This window comes from Paramormyrops kingsleyae, chromosome 8 (genome assembly GCF_048594095.1).
Source record: "Paramormyrops kingsleyae isolate MSU_618 chromosome 8, PKINGS_0.4, whole genome shotgun sequence".
NCBI classification, from domain to species: domain Eukaryota; kingdom Metazoa; phylum Chordata; class Actinopteri; order Osteoglossiformes; family Mormyridae; genus Paramormyrops; species Paramormyrops kingsleyae.
In genome coordinates, this window is record NC_132804.1 from 28,491,042 (window position 1) to 28,518,053 (window position 27,012).

Consider the following 27,012-nt stretch of genomic DNA (forward strand, 5'->3'; position numbering starts at 1 on the left):
GCACAAAGGAGAAGCATCATGTGTCTGCAAAGAACTGCTCAGATGTCATTTGGTATACTGTATCCAAAGAGCTGCCAGTCTTGCATTTTTAATAATAGGTAACAATAGGTAACATTGGCAACAGCAGCCATTTCTCTTATCATTAATAACCTCAGCAAAAAACTTATGTTATGAAAGGTAGATAAGCTGCTCAAGACATCATAAACTACAGTAAATATCCCCTGTTCCAGTAAAGACTAAAGATATTAGTAGTTTTCACAGGAGAAGCAGGTATGGCTTGCTGTAGTAGTGTTTGAGAAACATGGAACATAAAACGGTACATAATTTAACTATAATTAATTATCTGTTATTATCATTAGTAGAAATAGTATTAGTAATAGTAGTCATACTAATAGTAGTATTAGAAGCAGTATAAATATTAGTAGAGTTTATATATCTGTGGCTCTACATTAAACTGCTTAAACGTGCTGGTTACAAACCTGGAACACTTTTTATAGAGGTGCTTGTTAACCCCAAATGATTCATTCAACACATCTTTTAGACATAAGTCTTAAAAAGAAATAACATGGAAATTAGTGGCATACCAATTGCAGTTAATTAGTAATTGCAATTGTTGATATTTTTGATATGGCAATTGGGTTATAGGTGATTGAAAAGATGGTGTTTTAAACAAAAACAGAATAATTGGTTTCTGTTTGTTAATATCCCCTTTAATATGTTCATGCAGAAATTGATAGAATTGTGTCCAGTTATCGTTTTAGCATTATTTTTCTGTGGTATTGACAAAAGTGTACACCACACTGGAATGTGTGACATAATATACCACACAAATCATTTTGTTTTTGTAGAAAATTTAGGGCTGGTATTAGGTATCCTTAGTAGCCTCATTTATGTTTAGTAACCCTATGTTCTGTATACCAGGACAGATCAGACTTATGCAAATCAGTAGGTGCATTTACTATATCAAAAATTGTGCTTTTATTGCTGTTTTACCTGTTCTAGGAATTTTAAAATCAAGACCTGTACAAGCTTGTGTGAGAATTTCATGGTTACTTGATACTTTTCGCTCTGAAAAAGCAGGTAATGTCCCAGGTACCACCAAAGTCCAGATTCTATGCTGTATGATAACCTGGCTTGTGAAGGTAACTTACGTAGTCATATAGAAAGCTTGCGGTACGGGTTAATTCATTTTGGGTTTTACTATAGCTTAATTTCAAGTATTAACTTCCTTGAACTATTTATAATAGTCATCTAGGGATCAAATTAAATGATCCAAAAGCAAGATCTAGCAGCACACTTTATCCAAAGTAAGCCGATTCAAAAATAGCTCCCTGGACAGAGATGCTCTGAAAGCACGTTGTTGTATATTTGTACTTTGGATACATTATATTAATTATGCATGAAAAGTAGTTAATGTTGTTAAATGGTTTCTAGATTGTGAATATTACAAAAACATTCAATATGCTTTAAATTTGAACCTAAAGAAGTTAATGATTCAGGCCTATAGTGTTGTCCAGTGAACAAACCACAACTAATGCTCTTTGTTCTAATATATACCATGATTTATATTCCAAATTAGCATATACTGATATGCATGTGACCTGGATTTTTAAAACTTTTTATGGTATGGTTTAAAAATTACCCAATCAGAGCAGGTTATACAGTTAAATTTTCTGGATTATCACATAGCAACTAGGTGCGGAGAAAAAGGGGTAGCAGAGGTGGCAATTGCCACCCCCAACAGTACCCTTGCCACCCCCAGTGCCACCCCGCTGGAAATGGTAAACATTAAAATATACCAATGAGGAGATCGGGCAAAGATTTGAGCGGAAAACTGTAATTTCCGAGTGGTCCTGAAGGCATCCCGACGCAGCAGTACCCTGTGCGTGCTGCTTACTGACATGTCACTGGCTAAAAGCTCTGCCAGTGGTACGCGTTCCTACATGATCCAAAACACACCCGCGGTATTGATAACAGTTAAGCAGGTATTTATAACATATTACACTGTATTACCTTCCTAATGAGAGGTGGTCTCACACTTGCAGTACATAAAAAATAGCAGCATTTAATTAATTAGATTAGGCTTGGACTTTATGATTGGTGTTTATGATTTTGTAAATGTTGTGTTTATTCAACAAACATTTACAAACTCGTTGTTTATTATGAGTGTGTACGAGAAAAATATTTTTTTCCTTCATTTATCATATTTATATGGACCGCTCTGAGAAACCCTTGCTCACCCTTTGGCCACCCCTTACATAAAAGTCTAGCTCTGCCTCTGGTAGCAACCCAGATTTTTTGCCCAGGAAATATTATATGGAGGAAAGGGCAGTGATGTGTGGTCAGCATGTGGCTCAGTGGGCTAAGCCTGTGTGCCTGTAATCAGAAGGTCACCAGTTCCAACTCAGCCTTAATACATCTGCAGTTCCTTGAGCAAGGCCCTTAATCCTCAGCTCCCTGGGCACCACAACAGGTGGCTGCCCTTCACAGACAGCTTACTCTGCAAAGAGCAAGTTGAGGGAGGCATAAAGACGATTTCCCCTCTGGGATCAATAAAGATATCAGTTATTATGATTAAATTCTAACTCTGTTATCCATGTGATACAAAAGCTGAGACATTCAGAACAATGTCACGGTGGAAAATTACCACTGTGTTCTCTGTGTTGCATTAAATACAAGTATAGCTGCTAGCTCAGTGATAGCCGCAGGGTCACAGTGTTCAGTGTTTCTGGAATGTCTTTGGTGAGACAACTTTACTTTCATCTGTGCACTTCAGTGGCTGGATTAGAAGTACCGTGACAGATTTATAAGAAGGATATTTGGCTTCAAGGGTAACTCACTGATTTAATTGTGTATTGAAGGAATGTGAAGTTGAAAAGTTTTGTTTTTTAAAATTGTGATTTTGATTTTTAATATTGCATATTCGTACATTAGGTTTAAAACATAAATATAGCCTTCGGGTTTTTTTTATGAAGTGTGTGTTATGTTGGCAGTCTAATTTTGCTTTCATATCTGAGTATAGTTTTGCAAAGGCAATTTCTTAATGGGTAAAAGCATTTTTGTGGGTACTTCTATCTTTTTTGCATGGTGATTTTTTGCAAGCTTTTTACATAAAAACACAATGTGCCAGTTGATCAGAGGGCAAATTGAAAGACGAATGCTGCCAAGCACAGTGCCATCCACAATTATTGGCAGCCCTGTCACTCATGTGTTTTTGTTAAAGATAATTATTTCTTGATGAAGGATTTTTTTTCCTTGGAATAAATTTATGTTAATAAAAGGTTGGATTTTTCTGAATTTTTCTGACATGAAGCTGCTTCACTAAAAGGTGGATTTTTTCTAACCCTTTTTACAAATATTTACATGGGGTGCCAATAATTGTGGAAGGAGCCGTACCTTTATTGACCACTTGCAGAAAACAGCACTGGTATATTTTTATCTATAGACAGAGTTGGGTAATTCAGGTCCAGAGAGTAAAAGTCCAGACCAAGATTTTGTTTCAACCAAAAGAGTCAGTACTCAACTGGTTGATTTAAACAAAATCCCGGTCTGGACTTCTGCTCTCTGGACCTGAATTACCCAACTCTGTCTATGAAGAGTCTGGGTAAATTGGCAGCTTACCTCTGTACCCTATTCTGTCTCAGCTCTGGTAGTTACCAACTACACTCCTCCTAGTGGTTACTTTACACTGTACCCCAGTTTTGACCAGTGTGACGAAAACTGCTTTTTCTTACTATGCACATGGACACTGAATAATCTGCAGAACAACCTAAAATTAACCAAATTAAATTAAGGGCGTCATAAAGAATTTGGTGAAGGAGACATGTTGTGCTTCCTGAGAGGTCAGTGTGTTTAAATAACGGTAATGTGTTGTATTTTTAACGTGTCATAAATATGTACGGCTGCTACCTTGGCCAATTCTCGCTTGTAAAAGATTTTTTATCTCAATGGAACTTCCTGGTAAAATACAGGTAAATAAATTAATTTTAGTCAAGCTGCAAGTTTGATTATAGAATATAGAAACTACTTATAGATTCTCCTGTTTTATTTATTTATTTATTTTTATTTTATCTCCGTAGCACTTTGAGATTGCTAAAATATAAAGTGCAATACAAATAAAATGTATTATTATTATTATTATTATAATTATTATTATTATTAACTATAATACTATGCAGAATACATTCAAACATTGTAATCACATTGTAAATATAATAGTAATTAGGCTGCTAGCATACAGGCAGTGTTTGGGAAGGGTGTGGTCTACTCTGCTTTCCTCTGTTGGCTAGACCAGCACTGTCAGTAAATTAGCTTAGAAAGAAACCAGTAGCCATGTGCAGTTCTTCCAGTATGTATGTTATTATTGTGGTACACTGACTCAGTTACTATTTGGCTTGATCAGAAATGAAGCTGTACTTTTGCATTTACAATAAGTTTTATAAACATAGTTTCTCCCTTCAAACTCCCTCTTGGAAAAAAATCTGAATTTGGTAAGAGCTAAGTTTACTAACATTTTAAGTAGTATGCCAGGGTCCAGTATATCAAAAAAATATATTCATATGCAGAGGTGTCAGAGGGGTATGTATACCCTGGCAGATTCAGGGGACCTACACCTTTCAGGGGCTCATAATTATGAGGTGAGAAATTTCCACCAAACCAGTGGATCAGCATCAGCAGTAATTGCAGGCTGGGACAAATACAGTTTAATTTCAGAATCAATGTTCCAGTGATAACAGTTTTTCTGATGTTTCTGATGTTGAGAAATTGATCACAAAAGGCCTACGATGTGATCTACTTAGATTTCCAGAAGGCCTTTGATGTTGTCCCCCACAAACGGCTCTTGCTTAAGCTCAAAGCTGCAGGGATTTTAGGAACTGTGGCAGCTTGGATCAAAAACTGGTTAACTGACAGGAAGCAGCGAGTAGTTATTAGAGACACAATATCATATTGGGCCTTCATTCATAGTGGGGTACCGCAGGGTTCAATTTTAGGAGCACTATTGTTCCTAATTTACATTAATGTTATTGACACCAATACATACAGTAAACTGGTTAAATTTGCAGACGACACCAAGGTGGGTGGTGTAGCAGATACTGATCTAGCAGCAGAGAGGCTACAACGGGATCTGGATTTAATTAGGGACTGTGCTGATACCTGGCAAATGAAATTTAACACAGACAAATGTAAGGTAATCCATGCAGGGAGCAGAAATATAAAGTACAGATATTTTATGGGTTCCACTGAAATAAAGGTAGCTGATTACGAGAAAGATCTCGGTGTGTATGTTGATGCTTCCATGTCCCACTCTCGCCAGTGTGGGGAAGCAATAAAAAAGGCCAATAAAATGTTGGGATACATCTCTAGGTGTGTGGAGTTTAAGTCAAGGGAGGTGATGCTACGATTATATAATTCCTTGGTAAGACCCCACCTAGAATATTGTGTGCAGATTTGGTCACCATACCTTAAGAAGGACATTGCTGCCTTAGAAATGGTGAAACGTAGGGCTACGAGAATGATTCCTGGTCTTAGAGGAATGTCTTATGAGGAGAGGTTAGCTGAGCTGATCAGGTCTGGATGCTGTTCAGCCAAATGGCTATTTCAATATTAGTTTAAATACTAGAACTCATGGCCATAAGTGGAAATTAGCGGGAGAACATTTTAAAATGAATTTGAGGAAGCACTTCTTTGCACAGCGTGTAGTTAGAGTATGGAATAGTCTTCCTGCTAGTGTAGTGGAAGCTAAAACCCTGAGTTCCTTTAAATCAGAGCTAGATAAGATTTTAACAACTCTGAGCTATTAGTTAAGTTCTCTCCAAACGAGATTGATGGGCCGAATAGCCTCCTCTTGTTTGTAAATTTCTTATGTTCTTAGGTGCTAAGTCAAAATTATGATATAACCTATACCAATCACATTACTTTATATACACAGCTTGCACCGAGGTAAAGTTAGCCTCTTATTCGATATTTGGTTCTCCAGCTGAAATATCTTTTTAACAAAAGCAAGCCAGGTGGTTTCAAATTGATGTCCAGTACACAGGCAGCCATGCACACCGATCATTCTTAAGGTTCGAGCCCTTTCACCATCCGTGCTTAATCCTGTTTGCAGCTACAAAAATAGGCTATATTGGTACAAAAATAGGCTATTGGTTCACCATGGCTGATAGGCACACATACAATAGTCACTTCGTAAAAGGTTCCTGCTTTGTGATGTAAGATGTATTTATAAATAATAATAAATTTAGCTTTTTAGCATGATAATCCAGAGTTAGTTTTATTTTTCTGTAGTTCATGTGTTAGAACCCTTCTTAATTCTACTTGGATAATGCAATTAGTTTTTATTGGGTTAAGTGTAATTATTATTATCTTAGATGGGTCCCTTCTGCTACTCCCTAATTAGAAGATAACTAAAGGAAAGTTTAATGTGTACTTATAGGTAGAATTGGTTCACATAATTATGAAATCCGCTGTATTTTCTTAAATATATCATTGTGCTGCAAAGCAGTGCTTCTGTGGTTAATGCCAAGATTCTATATATAAGCCTTATTCTGAATCTCATGAATATGCTATTAACAACCAATCATTGATGTCTCTTCAGTTCATGTAATTTGACATTTTACTTGCTGATATTACTTCAACAAATGATCAAAAACACACAAGACAAATGGATCACAAGACTGGATTCTTTATTGTGTTGGAAGCATTTTACAAGAAATTCATATTGTATGATAGCTTGTTAGTGGCTCCAGTTGGGTTTTTATTCCTTACTCTGCATCGTCCTTAGCCTACAAATGAAATAGAAAGATTTAGAGCATTGTCCTGTAATAACTACGCTTTCATTCAATGGGGGTGTTAAGGTCTCCACCCATTAAGGGGGGTCCAAGGGCGTGTATTGGCTGGTTTTAATTGCAGGAGGGGTTACAACCCCTCCTTCCCCTCCCTATTTTATACTCATGCTTTCATCCTTTATGTCTTTTCAGTATTTTTGTACTTTTATTACAATATTGTTTTATTAATTTCTTACGTTATTTTAATATAGAATAGGAAAAATAATTTACAGCATAAAAATTGTAATGTTTTTAAAATCTAAACAACAGGTAACAAAATTAAATTACCTTTCCACTATCGCGGCTCTTGGCTCTCAGCTTGTTGACCTGAGACTCAGCGATGTCGGCACGCTCCTGGGCTTCCTCCATCTCATGCTGCACCTTCCTGAACCTGGACAGGTGAGTGTTGGCCTGCTCCTCCTGTACAGCAATCAAAGATCAAACCATGAGAGTCATGCAGAATCATTGTTGGACCAAGAGCTTTAATTGCAACAGGCTACTACTGAGAGATAGCAAGAAGTTTTATGGTGTATTTTGTATATGTGGAGTAAAAAATATCATATTCATAATCAGACAATGGTGGTGGTTATTTGCTACAAAACATTATTTGTATTTCAACATGCCTACATTTGTAGATCACACCATACCTACAAGTAAATTCAAGATCCCAGTCTATTCAAATACAGGAACCCAATATGTAATCTAATTTAATCTAATCTAATCATCAAAATGTACATATGTGTATATGTCATATATTTTCATTTTTTTCACAATTAGTATTTCAATTGTTTCATATAAAAGTTAACCATGCAAGCATGTGGTTTCTATAGTCTGCAGAAGACTGGTCAAATCCATAACAAAAAATGTCACATCCATAACGGCAATTATCAGTTGTCTTTAAAATCTGCAGAAAATTTGTAGTCTTCCATAAAAGTCTGTCTGTTTGATTATGGATTAATAATGCTGACAAAATTCTATGTATTTGCAATGTGAATGAATAGAACAGAAACTCATGCTTACAGCTTCCTCAGCCTGTCTTTTGTAGGCCTTCACTTTCAGCTGCAGCTTGTCCACCAGATCCTGCAGCCTGGTCACATTTTTCTTGTCCTCCTCAGTCTGCAACAAGTATGGATTGTTAGATACCAGCAGTTTCCAGTGTATGTTTCTTATGTTTATATAAATATTTGTAAAAATCTACCTGGTAGGTAAGCTCCTTGACCCTCCTCTCGTATTTACGGACACCTTTCACAGCATCGGCTCCACGTCTCTGTTCAGCTTCAACCTCAGACTCCAGCTCGCGTACCTTCAATGTAAAAATTCAGATTTTTTTTCCAGTGGATTTATCAAATACTTGTCAAGTGGTAAAGCAATTATATGCTAATAATGTGAAATATAAAACTACATAAAATGCGCGAATGTCAATCCATCCATTTTTTTCACTTTAAAGTTACCAAATGATAAGAGGTTATTAGCCTTCTCATAAACACAGTTTAACAGTTGTACTGCTCACCCTGGTTTCCAGTTTCTGGAGCTGTTTCTTTCCACCCTTCATGGCCAGGCTCTCAGCCTCATCAAGACGGTGCTGCAGGTCCTTCACTGTGACCTCAAGGTTCTTCTTCATCCTCTCCAGGTGGGCGCTGGTGTCCTGCTCCTTCTTCAGCTCCTCTGCCATCATGGCAGCCTGAAAGGTTCATTCGCAATTGTTGTTTATACGAATGATGTTGGTCCTGGATATTTTACTGTTTTACAGTCTCAAAGTAATTTTTGTTTTAATATGTGACTCACATCAGTAATGGCCTTCTTGGCCTTCTCCTCTGCATTTCTGGCTTCCTGAATGGCATCGTCCACCTCACCCTGGACCTGAACAAGGTCTGCTTCAAGCTTCTTCTTAGTGTTAATCAGGCTGGTGTTCTGAAAGACATTGATGTGTTTTCAGTATAACATATATAACTTAATTAGAGGAATGTCTCCAGGAAGATCATACATAACTTTTGATGTTTCAAACATACCTGGGAGTGCAGCAGTCCAACACGCTCACTGGCATCGACCAGCTCCTGCTCGGCCACTTTGCGGCCTCTCTCTGTCTGCTCCAGAGCAGCCCTCAGTTCCTCAATCTCAGCCAGCATCAGAGTGTTCCTGCGCTCCACCATGGCAACCTGCTCCTTCATGTCCTCCTGTCCCCTGACTGCTTCATCAAGATGCAGTTGGGCATCCTGTAGGATAACACATCTTCCATTATCTTCTTATTCAGAGATACACTCTTCCCTTTTATTGTCAGGATAACTGTTTACATACCTTAAGCTGTCCCTGGACATTTCTCAGTTGTTTCTGGGCCTCTGCAGCCTGACGGTTGGCATGGCTGAGCTGAATCTCCATTTCATTGAGGTCTCCCTCCATCTTCTTCTTGACCCTCAGAGCATCATTTCTGCTCCTGACTTCTGCATCCAAAGTGCTCTGCATGGAATCAATGACCCTCTGGCTGTTCCTCTTGATCTGCTCCATCTCCTCATCTTTCTCAGCCAGCTTCCTGTCAATTTCACCCTTGACCTGATTGAGCTCCAGCTGGACACGTAGGATCTTAGACTCCTCATGCTCCAGTGTACCCTGTGAAGGTAAATGATAAATAATACATGTAATACCCCATGTACCCCAGCATTATTTTTATTTCCTGTTATTACTGTTTTATGGGTGTAATTACCTCGGCTTCCTCTAGAGCAGTCTGGATTTCAGACTTTTCTGTCTCTACTGTCTTCTTGGCCTTCTCAAGCTCATGGATGGTCTTTCCAGTCTCACCAATTTGTTCAGTCAGGTCAGAGATCTCCTCTGAATTGTCAATAAACAAAGCAAGAAAACATCAATATGTTTAAAAATAATCATGATTTCGTCTGTGGTTCTGTAATGCTATTATAACGAATCTCAGCTGATTGAGGGACATACGCTGCAGGTTCTTGTTCTCTCTCTTCAAGGTCTCCAGGTGGTCCAGAGTTTCCTCATAGGAGTTCTTCATCTTGAACAGTTCAGTACTGAGAGAACGAGCCTCTTTCTGAGCCCCTTCCAGCTCTGCCTGACTTTCCTCATACTTCTGCTTCCATTCTGACAGGACCTAGAAAAATGAAACATAAAATGTTATTTATTGAAACAAAGGTGAAGGCATGTTAATAACAAACAGTTTTGTCTGATGAGTGAAGGTTGTTTGGTTGTTCCTGGTGTATAAGGTGACTCTGTGAGAGTGTGTTTTCATTTATTTACCTTGTCGAAGTTTCTTTGCTTCTTATCCAGATTAGCAGCCACAGAGTTTGCTCTCTCTACATCGATCATGAGGTCCTCCACCTCACCCTGCAGTCTCTGTTTGGTCTTCTCCAGAGAAGCACATTTAGAGTTAACAGCCTCAATTGATTCTTCTGCATCTTGTAGACGCTGAGCAAGCTTTTTCCTGTGGAGAGTGAAATTTTAGTTTCAGCTGAATTATTTGTACATTTATTTATGGAGTTAAGTGAATATATAGAGTCAGTGTAGTTACTTGGCCTCCTCGAGCTCCTCAGTACGTTGGATGGCATCAGTCTCATATTTGGTCCTCCACTGAGCCACCTCACTGTTGGCCTTGGACATTCCACGCTGCAGTTCAGCCTTGGCCTCCTGCTCCTCCTCAAACTGTTCCCGGAGGAGGTCACAGTCATGGCGGGCTGACTGTACAGCATGGGCCAGAGCGTTCTTGGCCTAGAAAAAAAACAATGTGATTCCATTAGTATTGAATCAATATTAAATAGTTGTTGCTACCCTGTTTCATTTTTCTCAGAGTTAATATGAAAGGATGAATCCTTTATTTGTAAACTCTAGAACTGTAATTCTAGTTACCTTGACTTCCTCTTCAACATGCCTCTTGAGCTCCTCAATCTGCTGTGTGTAGGCCTGTTTACCTCTAGTCAGCTGGGAAACAAGAGCTTCTTTCTCCTCAAGCTGGCGACTAAGCTCACCTAAAGAAGTTAAAGCATGACAATTTTTAAAATAGTTCAATAACAAGGTTAAATTTATAGCAAAATAGGTAAAATTGTCATATATGAATTAGCTAATCAGCTTGCCATTCTCTGTTTGGAGTCTTGCTTTCTGAGTGCTCATGTCATTCACTTGGCGAACGTTTTCTTCATTTTTGGTCTTGAGTTCACTTAGCTGATCTTCAAGGGTGCGGCACATTTTCTCCAAATTAGCCTGCAAAAAAAAATGCATGTGAATATCGTAACCATATGGACAGTGTAACTTGAAAATTTTTAGAGTACAGGCTTCACATACCTTTGATTTTGAGACAGCTTCCATGTTGCTGCTCAGGTCATCGATTTCCATTTTGTATTCACTCTTCTCCTTCTCCAGCTTCTGCTTGACACGCTGAAGGTTGTCGATTTGTTCTCCCAGCTCTGCTACACTGTCAGCCTGCTTCTTACGGAGGGCAGCAGCTGTAGCCTCGTGCTGCAGGGTGGACTCTTCAAGATCACGGCGCAGCTTCTGGAACTCAGCCTCACGCTTCTTGTTCATCTCGATCTGAGCAGAGGTTGCACCACCAGCTTCCTCAAGCCTCTCACTGATCTCCTCAAGTTCCCTGGACAGATCAGCCCTCTGTTTCTCAACCTTGGCCCTGGCAGCACGTTCAGCCTCAATCTCTTCCTCCAGCTCCTCAATACGAGCCTAAAATACATGACAGTGTGTAAGTCATAGTACTAGATAGCTCCACATTGTTCATTTGAAGTACCAAGAGTTTACCTGCAGCTCTTTAATCTTCTTCTGAAGCTGAGCACCCAGTGTCTGTTCATCCTCAATTTTGCTCAGAAGCTGGCTAGTCTCAAAGTCCTTCCTGTGGACAGTAATCACACATTCTCAGTATTCAGTATCAGTTTTAAACTTGTGGATAAACTAGGGACTGAGGTTTTCTCACAGTTTTATTTTAACAATATTCTTACTTCTTTATCTTCTCCTCTGACTGCTGCTTATCATTCTCCAGGTCCATTATAGATTCCTGGGCAAGTTTCAGGTCCCCCTCAAGCTTTCTCTTGGCTCTCTCAAGATCCATGCGTAGCTTTTTCTCTTGTTCCAAAGAGCCTTCAAGCTACAGATAAAATCAAGTTATTGATCTGAAACATATTTTTTGGTATTTAGAGCCATAAAACAATGATTATTTTCCTTACATCATCCACTTGCTGTTCAAGCTTGGTCTTGGCTTTGGTCAGAGTGTTGACTTTGTCTTCTTCTGCTTGGAGATCATCCAGGGTCTGCTGGTGTGATTCTTGGAGGGCTTTCTTTTCCTTGGTCAGCTTGGCAATGCTCTCATCTTGAGTGGCCATCTCCTCAGTAAGGTTTTTAACCTGAGAGGAAAGCATTCCATACTTGGTTACATAGAGTTAAGGAAATAGTCAAAATGTATAAGATTTTTCATGATTTAACATTAACCTTGTTTTCTGTGGCATGTTTCTCCTTCTCCACTTTAGCCAAGGTCAGCTCCAAGTCATCTATGTCTTTCTTTAGCTCAGAACATTCATCCTCCAGTTTCCTCTTCTTGGCAGTCAACTCAGCATTGATTTCCTCCTCATCCTCCAGCCTCTCATTTGTCTCTTTGAGTTTTGCTTCAAGCTGGATTTTACTTTTGATGAGTCCCTCACACCTCTCCTCTGCATCTGAGAGATTCTCAGTTTCCTAAATGTAAAACAAATTAACCATTTTTTCAAATTGCAAGATCAAAATTTATCTGTACTAAACAGTTTTTACCAGTCATTATGGTTGGTTGAGTATTTTCATATCTCTATCACGCAATCAGATTATTTACATACCGACTGCACTTGTAACAGCAGGTCATTCTTCTCCTGCAGCAGGGAAACCATTTTCTCCTCCAGCTCCTTCTTCTTGGCCAGTGCTTTCGTCAGCTCTTCTTTGGTCTTCTCAAAGTCCTCCTTCATGTTGGCCATTTCCTTCTCAGCTTCTGCGCTCTTCAGGAGTGGCTTGATCTTGAAGTACACTTTCATCCATGGCCAGTGTTTCACATTCATGAATGAGCGGATGTTGTATTGGATGCTGTAAATGGACTCTCTGAAGCAAGAGCACAAGAGAACTTGGTCTACAAAATTTGTACAGATTGTCCATGTGTTGTTCAAAATGACACATTGTAATAATTGCTAAAATAACTGACAACAATTCACAGTAATTAAATGAAACTGAATTTAAAAATTGCATGCTACTCAATACAGCATTTTGCTACATATACATCCATCTATGCATCTTCTTATGGCTTTTCCCAGCCAAGGTTTCCTAGGGATCCTTGAGGCTGGTAAGCATGGGCACATGACTGAGGTACACCCAGAATGGGATGCCACTCCATACAAGGGCACGTCAACATGGAAATTCACATACACAGTCACGCACTGCAGGCATTTTAGAGACTCTCCTATCTACATGTGTTTGAACTGTGAGAGGAAAAGTACCCAGAAGAAAACCACGAGACACAGGGTGCAAACATTCTAATGTCTTTAACAATTTACCTCCTCTCCATCATCTTTACAAACTCCCGTCTCATGAGGAAACCACGGCACAGGGCCTGAGTCATGGTGACCAAAGAGGCCAGTTTCTCATCTCGCATCTCCTCCAGTTGACCCAACAGACCGGCTTTGAAGAACACCTGGTAACAGATGTAGTAGATATTAGGTAAATAACAGGGTTATGAATCCTGTAATGTGTGTTAGAAATAGCACGACACAGGTATCTTCAGCCTTTTACCTTGGTGTGGCCAAACTTGTACTGAGTGTGGTCAACATCTATTGAACCCAAGAGTTTCTCTGAAGCCTTCTTGTTATCAATGAACTGTCCTTCCGGAATCACACTGGCATTCAAGACTTTGTATCTGTGATTTATGTTTAGCTGTTATTAGTTATGCATCTATTTACCAATGATATTTAATTAAGAAAGATATTCTGTTTATAGAATAATTCATGAAAGAGAAGTGTGTGAAATGACCTCTGCTTGAAGTCACCGTAGATGATTCTGCTGGGGAAACCCTTTCTGCAGATCCTGATACCTTCCAGCACACCGTTACACCTCAGCTGATGGATAACCAGGAAGTTCTCCATCAGACCTGGAGGAAATAAAGGAATTATACATAAAATCAGATTATACAGCTCCAGCCAACAAATCCGATTAGACAAGAGGTGTTTTATGAGTGCTGTAATCAGAGTATACCTGTCCTCAAGCATTTCACATGAGATGTATCACTGCACTTTACAGATGTATCTAAGAACCATTATTTAATCTTAAATGATGCAAAGTAGTTGAGAGCGAGTGACCAGTGTTGTGTTGGAATGTAATCCAACAAAGTATTATCTGTTGTGACTAATTACTATTCGCTTCTAAATGTTACTCAGTGAACCATTGAATAAAAGCAATAACATACTGAAAGTCAAGCGGTTGTATTCCATGTCTGTGATTTGGTCGTAGGCACCAGGCCACAGGCCGAGATTTATTGGGGTACAACCACACTCCTTCTCGTATGTTATTTCTTAAATAAACCTGGTGAAACTCCTTTAATCCTGATGTTTATGCACTTGATGTAATGTGCAGTGCTGGTCAAACCTGGTGTCTTTGATTCGTTTGGAATCAGGCAGCGCACAAAGTGAGGGTGAGTGCTTCTCAGGTTGGTCATCAGCTTGCCCAGGTTCTCCTGTAGGATGACAGGATGCATGCCATTGACATACCTGTAAGATGGAGGCATGTATAGATATTGCAGACAGTAACTGATTACAATATGTACTGTACCCTGAACAGAGCAGACACAGTCTGGAAGGAGCCACCCTTCTTCTTGCCTCCCTTCTTGCCACCACCAGCCTCTGTTTACATATAAAAAGTTTTTCATCATGATCTAATTTATTGATGTATATATAATTATGATTATCACTCTTCCTGATCCTGTTATCTAAATCCTTTCTACAGTACATATACAAATCTGAAATTATAAATACCGTCTCCTGCACCATGTGTTGAATACAAAAAGGCCAGTAATTTCAGCGAAGACTTCTGGTAGAGTTGCACAACAGATTCATTCAGAGGATCCTTGTTCTTGTCCAGCCAGCCGGCGATGTTGTAATCCACAGTGCCAGCATAGTGCACCAGGGAGAAGTGGGCCTCAGCTTTGCCTTTGGCAGGTTTGGGCTTCTGGAAGGCGTTATTTTTGCCCATATGTTGGTCATACAGCTTGTTTTTGAAGCTTGTGTCTGTAGCCTTGGGGAACATGCACTCCTCTTCAAGGATGGAGAAGATGCCCATTGGCTGTTGGAGACACAACAGATTATTTATGCCTAATGATGAGATAATGGAGGAAGTTATTCACATACATCAATGTCCATTTTACAAACCTTCTCAATAAGCTCAATGCAGGCAGCCAAGTCCATACCAAAGTCAATGAACTCCCAATCAATCCCCTCTTTCTTGTACTCCTCTTGTTCCAGCACAAACATGGTATGGTTGAAGAACTGTTGTAGTTTCTCATTGGTGAAGTTGATGCACAGCTGCTCCAATGTGTTGAACTGATGAGAAAAACAGTACATATTATTATACAAAGCAAATAAATAATATAATAATAAATGGAATCTCATTATTGTAAATAATAGATAACACTGAAAACATTCACTCACATCAAAGATTTCAAAGCCGGCGATATCCAGCACACCAATGAAGAACTGTCTCTGCTGCTTGGTGTCCAACATCTCATTGATGCGAATCACCATCCACAAGAACATTTTCTCGTAGACTGATTTGCAGAGGGCACTAACGGAATTGTTCACCTAATCATTGCAAAAAGAATATATTTTTTCTCTAAACTCTCATATATGGATTTACACATTAACATAGTAGCACTGTTAACCTTGTTTATAAAGAGAAGAATGTTTCTATGAGATATAATATTAATAATATAATTAAAATGAAATTTAACTCTTGTAGTGCCAAGTTTGTAGCAGTAGTAAGTGCAAATTATTCCAAACCTATTAAATATTTAGTGAATGCATACAATGTTAACGCTGCATTCCTTACCTGAGGTACAGTCTGCCCCTTGGTCACAAACTCATTCCCGACCTTCACTCTGGGGTAGCACAGAGCCTTCAGCATGTCAGCTGAGTTCAGGCCCATGAGGTAGGCGATTTTATCGGGCACTGAAATATGAATAACATGTTTGGTTAATGATCTATAACTCTGGGTAGATTATTGTATGGTTGAGGTTATCATATCAGTTACCCTCAGTGCCATCAGGTTCTGCCTGCTCCTCTCTCTGCTTCTGCTTGAACGCCATGCTCCCATGATGTATCACTGCTCCAGTCAGTTTGTAGATGCCTATTTTCTCCTCAGCATTAAAGCCCAAGATATCAATGGCAGTCTGCATAATTCAGAACAGAAACATGAATTTAATTCCAATACTGCTAAGACAGATTGCTGTTGTTACTGTGTGGTTAGAAGAACATGATGTGCATTAACCATTTACTCACATCTGTGGCTATAAATTCATCAACGTCATTGATACTTTTAACGGTAATCTCCCCTTGACTGATCATGGGGTAGTCGTATGGATTGGTGGTGATCAGAAGTGCCTCTGTAAAGATAAAGAAAATATTCGCAGATGTAAACTGCAGATACAAAACCCCAGTTTACCCCAGACACTCGGTACATACCAAGCAGCTCTGGTTTGTGGCCTGTCATAAGTTGATAGAAGATGTGGTAGCTTCTCTCAGCTGACAGCTGGAAAGTGACTCTTGACTTTTCTAGCAAATCTGTCAATAGGAGTTTGCAACATATTGATTTGTCTTTCTGTGCTGAATTAAATAGAAGTAAATCATTTGGTAGATGAGAACTTACAAGTTTCAATATCAGCAGAAGCCAGTTTCCCTGTTGGCCCAAAATGGATTCTGATGAATTTACCCTATAATATAATGAAAGTATTAGAACTTTAAAACAGTAATTTTGCAGCTAATTCTGGGAGTGAAATTTAAGGAAAAAATAGATTAAATAACTTACAAAACGAGAGGAGTTGTCATTCCTCACAGTCTTGGCATTACCATAAGCCTCCAGCAGAGGGTTCGCTGCAACGATTTGATCTTCCAGGGAACCCTACAGGAGACACTGGAGCATTGAGACTCTTGCTTCTGTATATATGTTCCTTATTAATAGTCTTTGTTTTTCTCTCTCACCTGCATTTTTCCAGGAACAGGCTCAGCTTTTTTCTTGTCTGAAGAGCCGACTGTGGCAAAATACTGGATGACACGTTTGGTGTTCACAGTCTTTCCTGCACCGGATTCTCCACTATGGGTGAGTATGGGATATAGACTCAGGTGTAATGCACATTTTGGTTTTCAAGCTGGTCTTTTTTTGTTAAGGTTAGATAGCACTGAGATACTTACGTAATCAAGACTGACTGGTTCTCACGATCTGTAAGGATGATAAGGAAATGTGTTGTTTTATGTTTTGTAACCATGCATAGTTTTCACCCCTAAATACCCACATTGCATAACTAGCAGTTTTCAAGAGATAATATGTCCAATATGCCAAATGACTACTTATTTAAATAAAAACCACTAGATTCTCATTTTGGGTTATTCATACCTGTGTGCATGAACTGAAAGGCATTGTCAGAGATGGAGAAGATGTGGGGAGGAGCTTCAATTCTCTTCTTGCCCCTGTAGCCGGACACAACAACAGCATCGTACACTGGGAGCCACTTGTAGGGGTTCACAGTGACACAGAACAGCCCGGAGTAGGTCTGTAATACAGAAAGTAAACATTTATTCATACATGTACTTTTTTATATGAAAGGACGCATAAAACAGATGTAATGGAAAAACCTACGTAGATCATCCATGCTGCGTAACGCTCTTTGAGGTTGAACAGCACAGCTGGCTCATTGAGGTGGGTCATCATGGCCATGTCCTCCATTTTATCGTACTTTGGAGGGTTCATGGGGTGAATGTCATCCTCCTTAACTGTAATGGTCTGGTTTAAGAAGACACAGAGATTTGTCCCAAGATATAGGCAAAGTCACAAAAAAATGACATTCAAAATAAAAATGAATACAGTCGAACTTCGTTACAACGTACCTCGGGGGAATTAAGAATTTGTACGTTATAACCATAGTACGTTGTAACCAAGTCCCTCAAAATGAATGATAGAACACAAAATGTATATAAAAAAACTTTTAGAAAACACCCCTCAAGTAGACACTATGACATACAGGTTGTGTAGTTTGAAGAATATAATAGGAACTTTATTCTTCAAACTAGGTTAATATCAGTTACTCATAGACAGCCGACATAACGCAAAATCCACTGCCGGCTTATCGTTCAAATCGCCTTACTGTAACCTAATGTCAAACCAAAATTATGCACCTGTATATGATTCAATTGGCTGAAATAAATTTCGATACATGTGTTAGACATCTGTCTTTTGTTAATTTCTTTCACTATATGTCACACAATTACCCCAATAACCACACAGTTTCAGAACTTAGTTCGCGTCGGCAGTATAAGGCTGCCATGTATAATTCTGAATTATTTCCACCTTGTCGGTCAGCGAAATCCGTTTGCTTTTAGCAGGCATCTTGCTTGATATGCGGCAGCATGACACCATGCAAAACCATGAAAAAACGGGGGCTGCATGCAAGGAGTCCGGCCGGCGTGGAATGCTTCGTGAGGATAGGTTCATACAGTTAGGCGTTGCTAAGCGATGTAGATGGCCGGCAACAGCCGATTCTGAATTGTGCGCGCGCTCGGAAGATGAGGCTGTACGTTGTAACGAAGGTCAGTTTGCCTATTTTCCTCTGAAAATCATACGTTATATCGAAGTTTACGCTGTAAAGGTGTACGTTCTAAGCGATACCGGCAAATGGAATAATGCATTACGCGAATTCGGGACATCGAAATTTGAACGTTGTATTGGTGTAAACGTTATAAACGGGGTACGTTGTAACGAGGTTCGACTGTACATGAATTGCTTTATAATTGATTACCATAGTTCAAGTAGGACATATTTTAAAATGAAAAGCCTAATAATTTGTACTAATGATCTGTAATTAATCTGTTAGGTACACAGTTGTACTTACTTGCCCACACAAAGTCTTAACAGTGGCTTTGCCCCCCTCTCTACTTTGAAGAACCCCTTTGAGGTACATCTCCTTTGGTTCAGCCACAAAATAGGCCGTTTTGGCATCAAAGGGTTTGTTCTGGGCCTCAATCCTCTCTTTCTCTGGCTTCCGGAGGTAAATGGCCGCCGGGCCAAAACACTCCATTTCTCCATCCCCCATGATGACAGTTTCCTGACAAATTAGACAGTTGAAATTAGTGAAGATATTATTCTGAATTATCTGTAGAATGATTGTGACAATGTAATATCTTGATTGTTTTAATCAAAGGTGTAGGTTTGTTTTTGTCATTGGTATTAACCAAATTAGTCCCCCCGTCCCCTTCATACACACAGTTCTCCACAATATTGGTTGGGACATGTCCTTGGCTTTAATCAATGTTGCAGGGTTTTTTTGTTGTTGTTAACGTCATAGATAGCTATGTATTTTGTATCTCTATTATGTGATCAATTGATCACAAATATAAAACAGCTGGATTTCTGATACTATTCCGATATAGGAATAGTAAAATATTCTTCTCAGTGCCCATTTAAAGTCAGACATATATCTCAGAAATTACTCTCATGGACCTTAGATAATTGCTAGTTATTTCCTCCATGAGAGTTTCATATAATAATCATTTAACATTAAAGTTTAAAATGCAGAACAATTAAAAAAAAAAATCTAACAATTAGCAACCTAAACAATGCATCCTTTTCAGTTGTTGTTTCATTTAATATTGCTAAAATGTTAAGAAAATAAGTTGGATGTTTGGGATTCGAGGCTGAACCTTGTTTCAATGAAATATCTGAATGTTTTTTTTTTAAAATAAATATAAACACATTATAAATTTCACATGAAACAGGAACTTTATCTTAACTGCATGTCAAGTCCTGGCTGCATAGAATTTGCAAATTCATGGCACATTTCACAATTTGGCTACTATTAAAGTGAATCTTATGACTGGCTACAAGCAGCAGTTTACCTTCTTTGATGCCGGCTGAGGTTTCGGTGTTGGGCGCTGAAAAAGAAAAATTAAGCAGTTAAAATACAGGATGCCTTTCCTGTAGGTGAGTTTGATTTGGACACGTTACAGCTTGACATGACCACATACAGTACATACCTGTGCTGGATGGTTTTCGCTTCTTGGTCTGAAGGTGCTGCTTTTATAGGAAGCTTTGTGGTTGCTCAGCAAAAACACTCTGCTCTATTTGGTCATGTCAGTCAGCCCCTTACTCTGGTATGTTACACTGAGCCTCCTATATTGCTCACAGTTGCATTATTTTTATCATAAAGAAAGTCTCAAGCGTACATGCCTTAATTGAGCTTAATATTATTAGTTATTAAAAGAATTGTAAATACCAATAACTAAATGATATTAACTTCAAATAAGGCATCTACAACTGAGACATTAACACAACAATTATTGAAATAAAGAGACAATGAAATCGAATTACAAAAAAATGTGATGAGATTTAATTCTGCACAAGACCTGCAGAACATAATAAACTGAACATCAATCCACTTTGCAATATCAATAATTTATTTTAAAAATGTAATTACTCTATATTAGCAATATTATAATGTCAATCATTAATATATCCTTATTAATATACATCTTACATATATATAGTAAGATTAAGATACATAATAGCAAGACTGATAAGATTAAACATTATTAAATGAAATTGTATTTCACTGGAAAAGTGTGTGTTTATCAGTTATTCAATGATAAAGGTAGGTTCTTTTCTCTCTCTAAAGATGACTGCACATGCTTCAGTGTCATAACAGTTTAATTGAATTAGACTAATCCAAACTGTTCATTAAAACAATGTGACTGACAATTAAAATTAGGTCCTGTGGTTAGGATCTAGTTTATCTCTGTTGCAGCACACAGATGTCATTGGTATACTGTTGCAAGACTCCTGCTAGTCTTGCATTTTTATTAATAGGTAAAACCAGGAATGGCAGATACCACGCTGTAACCGTCTGAAACACTTTACCAAGTGGTTAGCTGATGATCAGGGTTTTACAAATTGCTCATAGCAAAAACACATCTGATCATTAGATATTCATGAGCAAACCAGACACATGCAGGGAAGCAAATATCTGAATTCCTCTATCACTTAATTAAATGATATTAACCAGAATCACATGATCCAATATTTCATTATTATTAAAATTCATAGAGTGAGAAACTTCAGTCAAATGTTTACTGAGCGTGTGTACATTTGAATATTTATAATTGTTCAAATAAAACGAGTTATATGATGTATTTTAATGTCTTACTTGAGCATCTATAATCAGAATTTTTATTCTTGGCTATGTCTTGACTTTAACAGTAAAAACCCAGACAAGTTTTCAAAGACTTCAGTGCCATTAAAAGAGCAAAATCTATACAAAACCAAAAATACTCACATGATAGTCAACAGTTTTGATTTGTATATCATAGTTCATATGGGTGACAAGTCATTTGGAATTTGAACTTTAAGATTGATGATGAAACTTTAAGGGGTTTCTCATAATTAATGAGTCTATTAAATGCTAATTTAAAGGCACAGTACATTCGCACTGTCCCACTCTCATATGGGATATAAAGAGTTATGTAAGTTTTATACTTCAACAAAAAAAACAATTACACAAATTGTAGAAGTGATAGTTACACCTCAGTGCAACCCCACCTACACTGCATTAAAACATTAAACCCCACCTACACTGCATTAAATCATTACACCCCATGTACACTGCATTAAAACATTAAAACTCTCCCTTGTCATCTTTTCATTTAAAACTCCTCATAAAGACTCCAGGATGTCCTGCCTAGAAATGGGAAGGAGTCACTAGCACCAGTATTGGGGCCGATATGGAACCTCATTCCAATCCTCAATGACTAGTTCTTGGATCTGTTGTGCAGGTGTAGCAAGGAGTTTTCTCTTACAAATTAACATTTTCTTGAGACAAATAAAGAATCTTTTCCAAATTTTAGTTTATGGTTTCTGCCACAACCAGGCATATTATAGAAAGGTATGATGAGTAACTAAAAATGGGAATTATTTGCAACAAATTTTTACACAGTATGTGTTATAATTCATAATTGGTAACACTTTACTTGACGGGGCACAAATAAAATACTATTCTGTATGTATTAATTAACCATTAACTAAGTCTGATCTCATGTTCATTCAGCATTAATGCCTTGTGACGCATGTTTTATCTTAGGCAGTTACTATATTTGTTACAATATCTGTTAATTCTGAAAACCTCTGTGAACTAATTAAGGAACTACTAAAGGAACAAGTCGTGATAAGTTAAATAGTGATTTCATGTTCATTCATCATTAATGAATCATGATGCCTCTTTCATCCCAAACAGTTACTATATTGGCAATATATCTGTTAATTCTGTAAACTACCGAAGGTACTACTAAAGGAACAAGTAGTGAAATACTAACCTCATGTTTGTTCATCATTAATGAAGTGTGATGAATCTTTTATTTCAAGTAGTGACTATATTGATTTGTTCATAATTTGTACTTGAAAAGAAACTGAGTTATTACTAAGTATTTGTGCCCAGTCAGGTAACGTATAAGTGTTACCTAATAATTAAAATACCGTTGTCAAATATCTCCAGGTAAAACGATCAGCTTCTCACTGTGATATAGTTCTAGTATAGTTTTATTGTGTTGTGTGATGTGTAGCCATCAACGTTTTCATGACTATAAACTTTATTTTGAATATTGTAACATTGAGCAGCAACAGCCAAGCAATAGGTAACACGGTTAAGATCTGTGTCTTCAGCATGCGAAACCAAGCTTTGTGTCTAGCCACAGGGTTCTTCTTGCAGAACTTGGGAAAGGAACTACATTTTGCAGAACCATAGGTTTGTATCCCCATATCCATGTTTCTAGATTATGATGGTGATAATAGATGGAAGGAGGTCCATGTTTCTCGGCGCATCGTTAACGGGTTGATGCCTCCTCCTTGGGCTGGTAAGGATCCTGCTTTCATTGTGGGAGATGGCGGGTCAAAACTTGCTTCTTCTTTTTTTAGCACAAATTTTATTAACATGGATTATGAGACAACGAGAACAACCAGACATTACATATCCTAAATATACACTCATTCACTGTAGTCCTGCCTTTAATGAGGGGTAGTATAAACAGCTCAAGTTTTTTCCCACCACCAAATAAATTCTTCAGCAATGCATGGAGCTTTTGAGAGTTGTCTCTTGATAGTGGCCTGGATAGTTATGGTGTGGAATATCATTCTGTTATAGCACATTACATTTTTCATTTAATGGTACAAGCTCCTGTTTTTGACAGATGAGAGAAAGATTACTGGCTGGTTTTTTGGTACAACAATCTTTGACCAGCCTTTGTTTTTAAAGAAAGGTGTGAAGCGTATTTTTCTGAAGATGGCAAGGAAAGGTCAGGACTGTACCACTCTGCTGTAGACAGTCAAAATTTAGGGGTTATGTTTAGAAGAAAAAGGAAATATAAATAATTTGCAAGACTGCAATAAAGAAGGTAAAGGAGATAGCTGGGACTAGACTGTGAGCTAAAATGTGGTGGGAGCAGCTGAGAGGGAGGGGATCTGACCATGAAAGGAATGGGGAACTTACAATGAAAGAATGTTACAGGGTTAAGTTACATTCAAAGCAGGAACTTAAAAGTTAAAGGAACGAAGAAGAGGATAGTTTACAAAATGGAATGCTATCAAATTTTGTTAATTTAAAACTTGATCTATCTAGCAATCAGTCATTTTATCCATATGGATGGGGATCTGAAAAACTCTTGAGAAAGAAGTAAACTTAGAATGTGCCAAACCAAAATATATAATACATGAAAATCTAAGCAAATTTAATTGCTTCTGCATCCTATGCTTGATGGGGCTACCCAAGAGGTACTTTGCTTGTAAAAATATGTCATGTAATATTCAGATGATAGCCAGAGGGGCCACTCTGCCATGGTTCATGAGGACTGTGAACTGTACACAGCTGTTGTGTTACAGTACCCAAACATGGCCAGGTCAGAGCCGCCACAAGGGCACAATCTCAGGTTCCATTACATTGGTATCCAGGGTAAGCATGATACAAGTATAATGGTTTTTCAAGAGAATCAAAAAAAAGAAAAGAAAAAAATGTCCACATGAAACAGTTGCGTTAGTCTCCATTGAGTACAGTCATGTATGATGACTCCAGGTAATCCATAATCTAGTCAGTGACTAAATATATTTCTTGGGGGTTTGGAGAAGTACTCTTTTACTCAGAAAAATGCCCTCAAACAACTTTTTTGTACTTGGAAATCCTTATTCCTTAGTAATAAATAACTAAAAGTAATCACAGAATCCATCCACTTTCCATTCCAGTTACAGTATATATCACCCGCTGAAATGTTTGCTTGATTTTAAAACATTTGGTTTGTTCCTGTGCTATATCTCAGATACCTATTATATAATATAAAATGCAAAATAAATGAATGCTTGGTTGTTTTCCATTTGAAAGACATAATGCTGGTGATACAGAGCAGCACTTAGAAATCTAGGGGGAATGATGGTAACATGATCCCTGACAGGGTTTGTTGTCAGAATATAAATACATCTGCTTGTTCAGCTCCAGTGACAGTGCTGTAAGTCTTAAACTGAAGTAGACCAAGAACCACCTTCAAAACTGAACGCTCCATGAGTACGTGTTTGATTGAACGGCATTTACAGGAACTTTTCATGAATTCAGGTAAGGTATCGAAAAAATTCTCACTATAATTATCTACTAACAAGATTTAAAAATTTATTACGTATTCTTTATATATATATTTGTATATTTGTATCATATATATTATAAAATATTAAAATTAGTTATCTGATGCATTGACATGCATGTTAAAATGTATATGATGTGTATTTACAGTCTGAATTCTGATTGGCTGTTTTTTTGTATATTCTGCTAACTGTATATCCCTACAATAACCATAGTAAAACTATCCTAAGTGACAACGTTGCTCATTAATATGTCACTTTTTTTCATATTCACTTTTTTTTCCTATGGCTTTAATATTCCTGTCTGTTTGTCTTTTAAATACCTGAACATGTGAGTATGCTGGTGTTGTAAATACATGGCATCTCAGACTATTTTAATTCTCATGGAAATGTTTAAATGAAAATGTTTGTGAAAATGTTAAATAAAACGATGAGTCTGACTGATCATTATGTCTGTCTGTATGCTTCTCTTGTCGGTGCTGAGGTGAGGGGTAAGCAATGAGGGAGTGAAAACAGAAAAATGTCTAGTTAATTACTGTACACTCCCCTTCAAAACCCACTGGCACAAAGAAAAGTAGTTTTAAAGGGCATTACAGGGTTACTTGGTTATAAGGATCATTAGAGACAGCAGGGTCCCTGGACCAGCTGGGGGGTTACGGACTTTGCTCAGGGGCGCAATGGTGACATCACTCCGCTGACCCTGGAAACTGAATCAGTAACATTCTGATCACAATCACAGGCACAGCCACCACACCACTGAGTCACCCCACAATACTGTTGTTCAAAAAAGACTGATTTGGATAGACTATCAGTTCCTCACCTGTTGCCTGTCCTAGAGTTACCAGCCATGCTGGTAATGTGAGGATATTAGAGTCAGGTTCCCAAAGGACTGACACATAACACTCAGCAGCTGTAGACAGTAGACAGGCAAAGCCAGTGCCAGTGAGACTGTGCCTCAAGCGAATTCCCAGTTATAAGTGTAAGTGATATTGTTAGAAGTAAATGGACTGCATTTATATAGCGCTTTTCTACTCTTACGAATACTCAAAGCGCTTTACAATTTATGCCTCACATTCAGCCATCCACACACACGTCCACACGCCGGTGGTGGAGGCTGCCATGCAAGGTAACTACATACCAGAAAATGATCAAAAACTAAACTTTGACAATATTTCAAAATCTGATTATTATAAACCATCAAGAACGACTCAGGTAAAAAACACTTTCATCATTAGAACAGATACTATTTTACTGTAATGGATACACACTTTGATTTACTGCACCATGACACCACAATATTTTCATGGAAATTAGTGAAATGCAAAATATTTTAACAAATCACTATGGATTGCTATAGTCTTTTCCAAATAGTTACAGTCACAATCTAACAAAGTGTATCTGTACAAAGCTTGTAATACATAACCAGAGGCATACTGTACTGTATGAATGTATAGTGTGTGTGTGTGTGTGTGTGTGTGTGTGTGTGTGTATATATATATATATATATATATATATATATATATATATATATATATATAATATGTGTGTGTGTGTGTGTATTCATACATAACAGACATCTAACCTGTAAAGTAGGTCAATCAGTACACATTGTCAAGCAGAGGTCCCAACAAGTACAATTTAACCTTCAGTTTTTAATTAAAATAAATGTTTCATTCATCATAATATTGCATCATTATATAACAAATCACTTAATGTATATAAAGTCTGGTAAAAAATAAAGGTATAACTGACAAATCTAGATCTTAAGCTGTTGCCAACATTACTTCAATGGATAGAAAGTCAATAACTCAGCAACTATGACAATGAAACTTTTTTCTCATAATTTAGTTATGGTGACCTTTCAACTGAGAATAACAAATTAAAACTTAATAGCGGTTATTGACAAAAAAAGTTAAAAATCAGGATTTAATGGATGAATAAAAATTTGTGCTCTGATTTTTGTTTGGGTTCTCTATATAATGTTGGTGGACAAAAATATAAGCGAATGCTTTTGCATTATATTTCTAATTATGTTACTCCCAGTGCTTAATTTCTTAATCCGAAGGTGCTGGAGTTTTTTTTATGTTTTTGTTGTTTTTAACCATTGAGCTCCTGGTTCTGCACAAATGCATTCCAGCAGGATCCGGCACAAACTGAGCACTGGTTACTGTTTAAAATATATAAACTGTTATATAAATAACTGTTATATAAAATTCATTATGCTTATAAGTCGTTATAAGGATACTGCTTATGCCACAGGCCTGTTCTTCGGTTTTATTGACTGACATATTAATTTGCTTATACACTA

The 27,012-nt window shown here is 37.8% G+C and overlaps 1 protein-coding gene and 1 long non-coding RNA gene across 4 annotated transcripts in view; one reads left to right on the plus strand and one right to left on the minus strand.

The window, feature by feature from the left end:
- Positions 1 to 6,666: 6,666 nt before the first annotated feature.
- The window catches only part of LOC111860019 (myosin heavy chain, fast skeletal muscle-like), a 29,031-nt gene continuing 8,685 nt past the window's right edge, over positions 6,667 to 27,012 (minus strand). Inside the window, exons 2-41 of one of the 2 annotated variants that reach the window (XM_072715604.1) lie at positions 19,937 to 19,972; positions 18,934 to 19,146; positions 17,685 to 17,828; positions 17,442 to 17,598; positions 17,240 to 17,267; positions 17,030 to 17,141; positions 16,857 to 16,949; positions 16,698 to 16,761; positions 16,514 to 16,612; positions 16,331 to 16,434; positions 16,083 to 16,221; positions 15,882 to 16,000; positions 15,485 to 15,634; positions 15,206 to 15,376; positions 14,813 to 15,119; positions 14,610 to 14,680; positions 14,427 to 14,514; positions 13,815 to 13,932; positions 13,578 to 13,701; positions 13,343 to 13,479; positions 12,638 to 12,893; positions 12,261 to 12,503; positions 11,999 to 12,175; positions 11,774 to 11,919; positions 11,577 to 11,667; positions 11,112 to 11,501; positions 10,904 to 11,030; positions 10,680 to 10,798; positions 10,345 to 10,541; positions 10,074 to 10,257; positions 9,762 to 9,927; positions 9,523 to 9,647; positions 9,120 to 9,428; positions 8,834 to 9,037; positions 8,610 to 8,735; positions 8,335 to 8,505; positions 8,023 to 8,127; positions 7,845 to 7,940; positions 7,113 to 7,244; positions 6,667 to 6,782 (exon numbers count right to left, since the gene is read on the minus strand). In XM_072715604.1, the coding sequence (XP_072571705.1) occupies positions 6,762 to 6,782; positions 7,113 to 7,244; positions 7,845 to 7,940; positions 8,023 to 8,127; positions 8,335 to 8,505; positions 8,610 to 8,735; positions 8,834 to 9,037; positions 9,120 to 9,428; positions 9,523 to 9,647; positions 9,762 to 9,927; positions 10,074 to 10,257; positions 10,345 to 10,541; positions 10,680 to 10,798; positions 10,904 to 11,030; positions 11,112 to 11,501; positions 11,577 to 11,667; positions 11,774 to 11,919; positions 11,999 to 12,175; positions 12,261 to 12,503; positions 12,638 to 12,893; positions 13,343 to 13,479; positions 13,578 to 13,701; positions 13,815 to 13,932; positions 14,427 to 14,514; positions 14,610 to 14,680; positions 14,813 to 15,119; positions 15,206 to 15,376; positions 15,485 to 15,634; positions 15,882 to 16,000; positions 16,083 to 16,221; positions 16,331 to 16,434; positions 16,514 to 16,612; positions 16,698 to 16,761; positions 16,857 to 16,949; positions 17,030 to 17,141; positions 17,240 to 17,267; positions 17,442 to 17,598; positions 17,685 to 17,828; positions 18,934 to 19,146; positions 19,937 to 19,972 (5,859 nt within the window). In that variant the 3' untranslated portion in view covers positions 6,667 to 6,761. Of the gene's footprint in view, positions 6,783 to 7,112; positions 7,245 to 7,844; positions 7,941 to 8,022; positions 8,128 to 8,334; positions 8,506 to 8,609; positions 8,736 to 8,833; positions 9,038 to 9,119; positions 9,429 to 9,522; positions 9,648 to 9,761; positions 9,928 to 10,073; positions 10,258 to 10,344; positions 10,542 to 10,679; positions 10,799 to 10,903; positions 11,031 to 11,111; positions 11,502 to 11,576; positions 11,668 to 11,773; positions 11,920 to 11,998; positions 12,176 to 12,260; positions 12,504 to 12,637; positions 12,894 to 13,342; positions 13,480 to 13,577; positions 13,702 to 13,814; positions 13,933 to 14,426; positions 14,515 to 14,609; positions 14,681 to 14,812; positions 15,120 to 15,205; positions 15,635 to 15,881; positions 16,001 to 16,082; positions 16,222 to 16,330; positions 16,435 to 16,513; positions 16,613 to 16,697; positions 16,762 to 16,856; positions 16,950 to 17,029; positions 17,142 to 17,239; positions 17,268 to 17,441; positions 17,599 to 17,684; positions 17,829 to 18,933; positions 19,147 to 19,936; positions 19,973 to 27,012 lie in introns of both variants that reach the window. The other variant, XM_072715603.1, reaches the window with a different exon arrangement.
- LOC140592310 (uncharacterized) lies at positions 7,123 to 25,149 on the plus strand. Of its 2 annotated transcripts, XR_011992675.1 has the most exons (4): positions 13,366 to 13,505; positions 13,866 to 14,005; positions 17,044 to 17,147; positions 17,522 to 25,149. It is a non-coding gene; the product is annotated as an uncharacterized lncRNA (long non-coding RNA). The 2 variants fall into 2 exon arrangements; XR_011992676.1 differs by lacking the exons at positions 13,366 to 13,505; positions 13,866 to 14,005 and adding an exon at positions 7,123 to 7,223.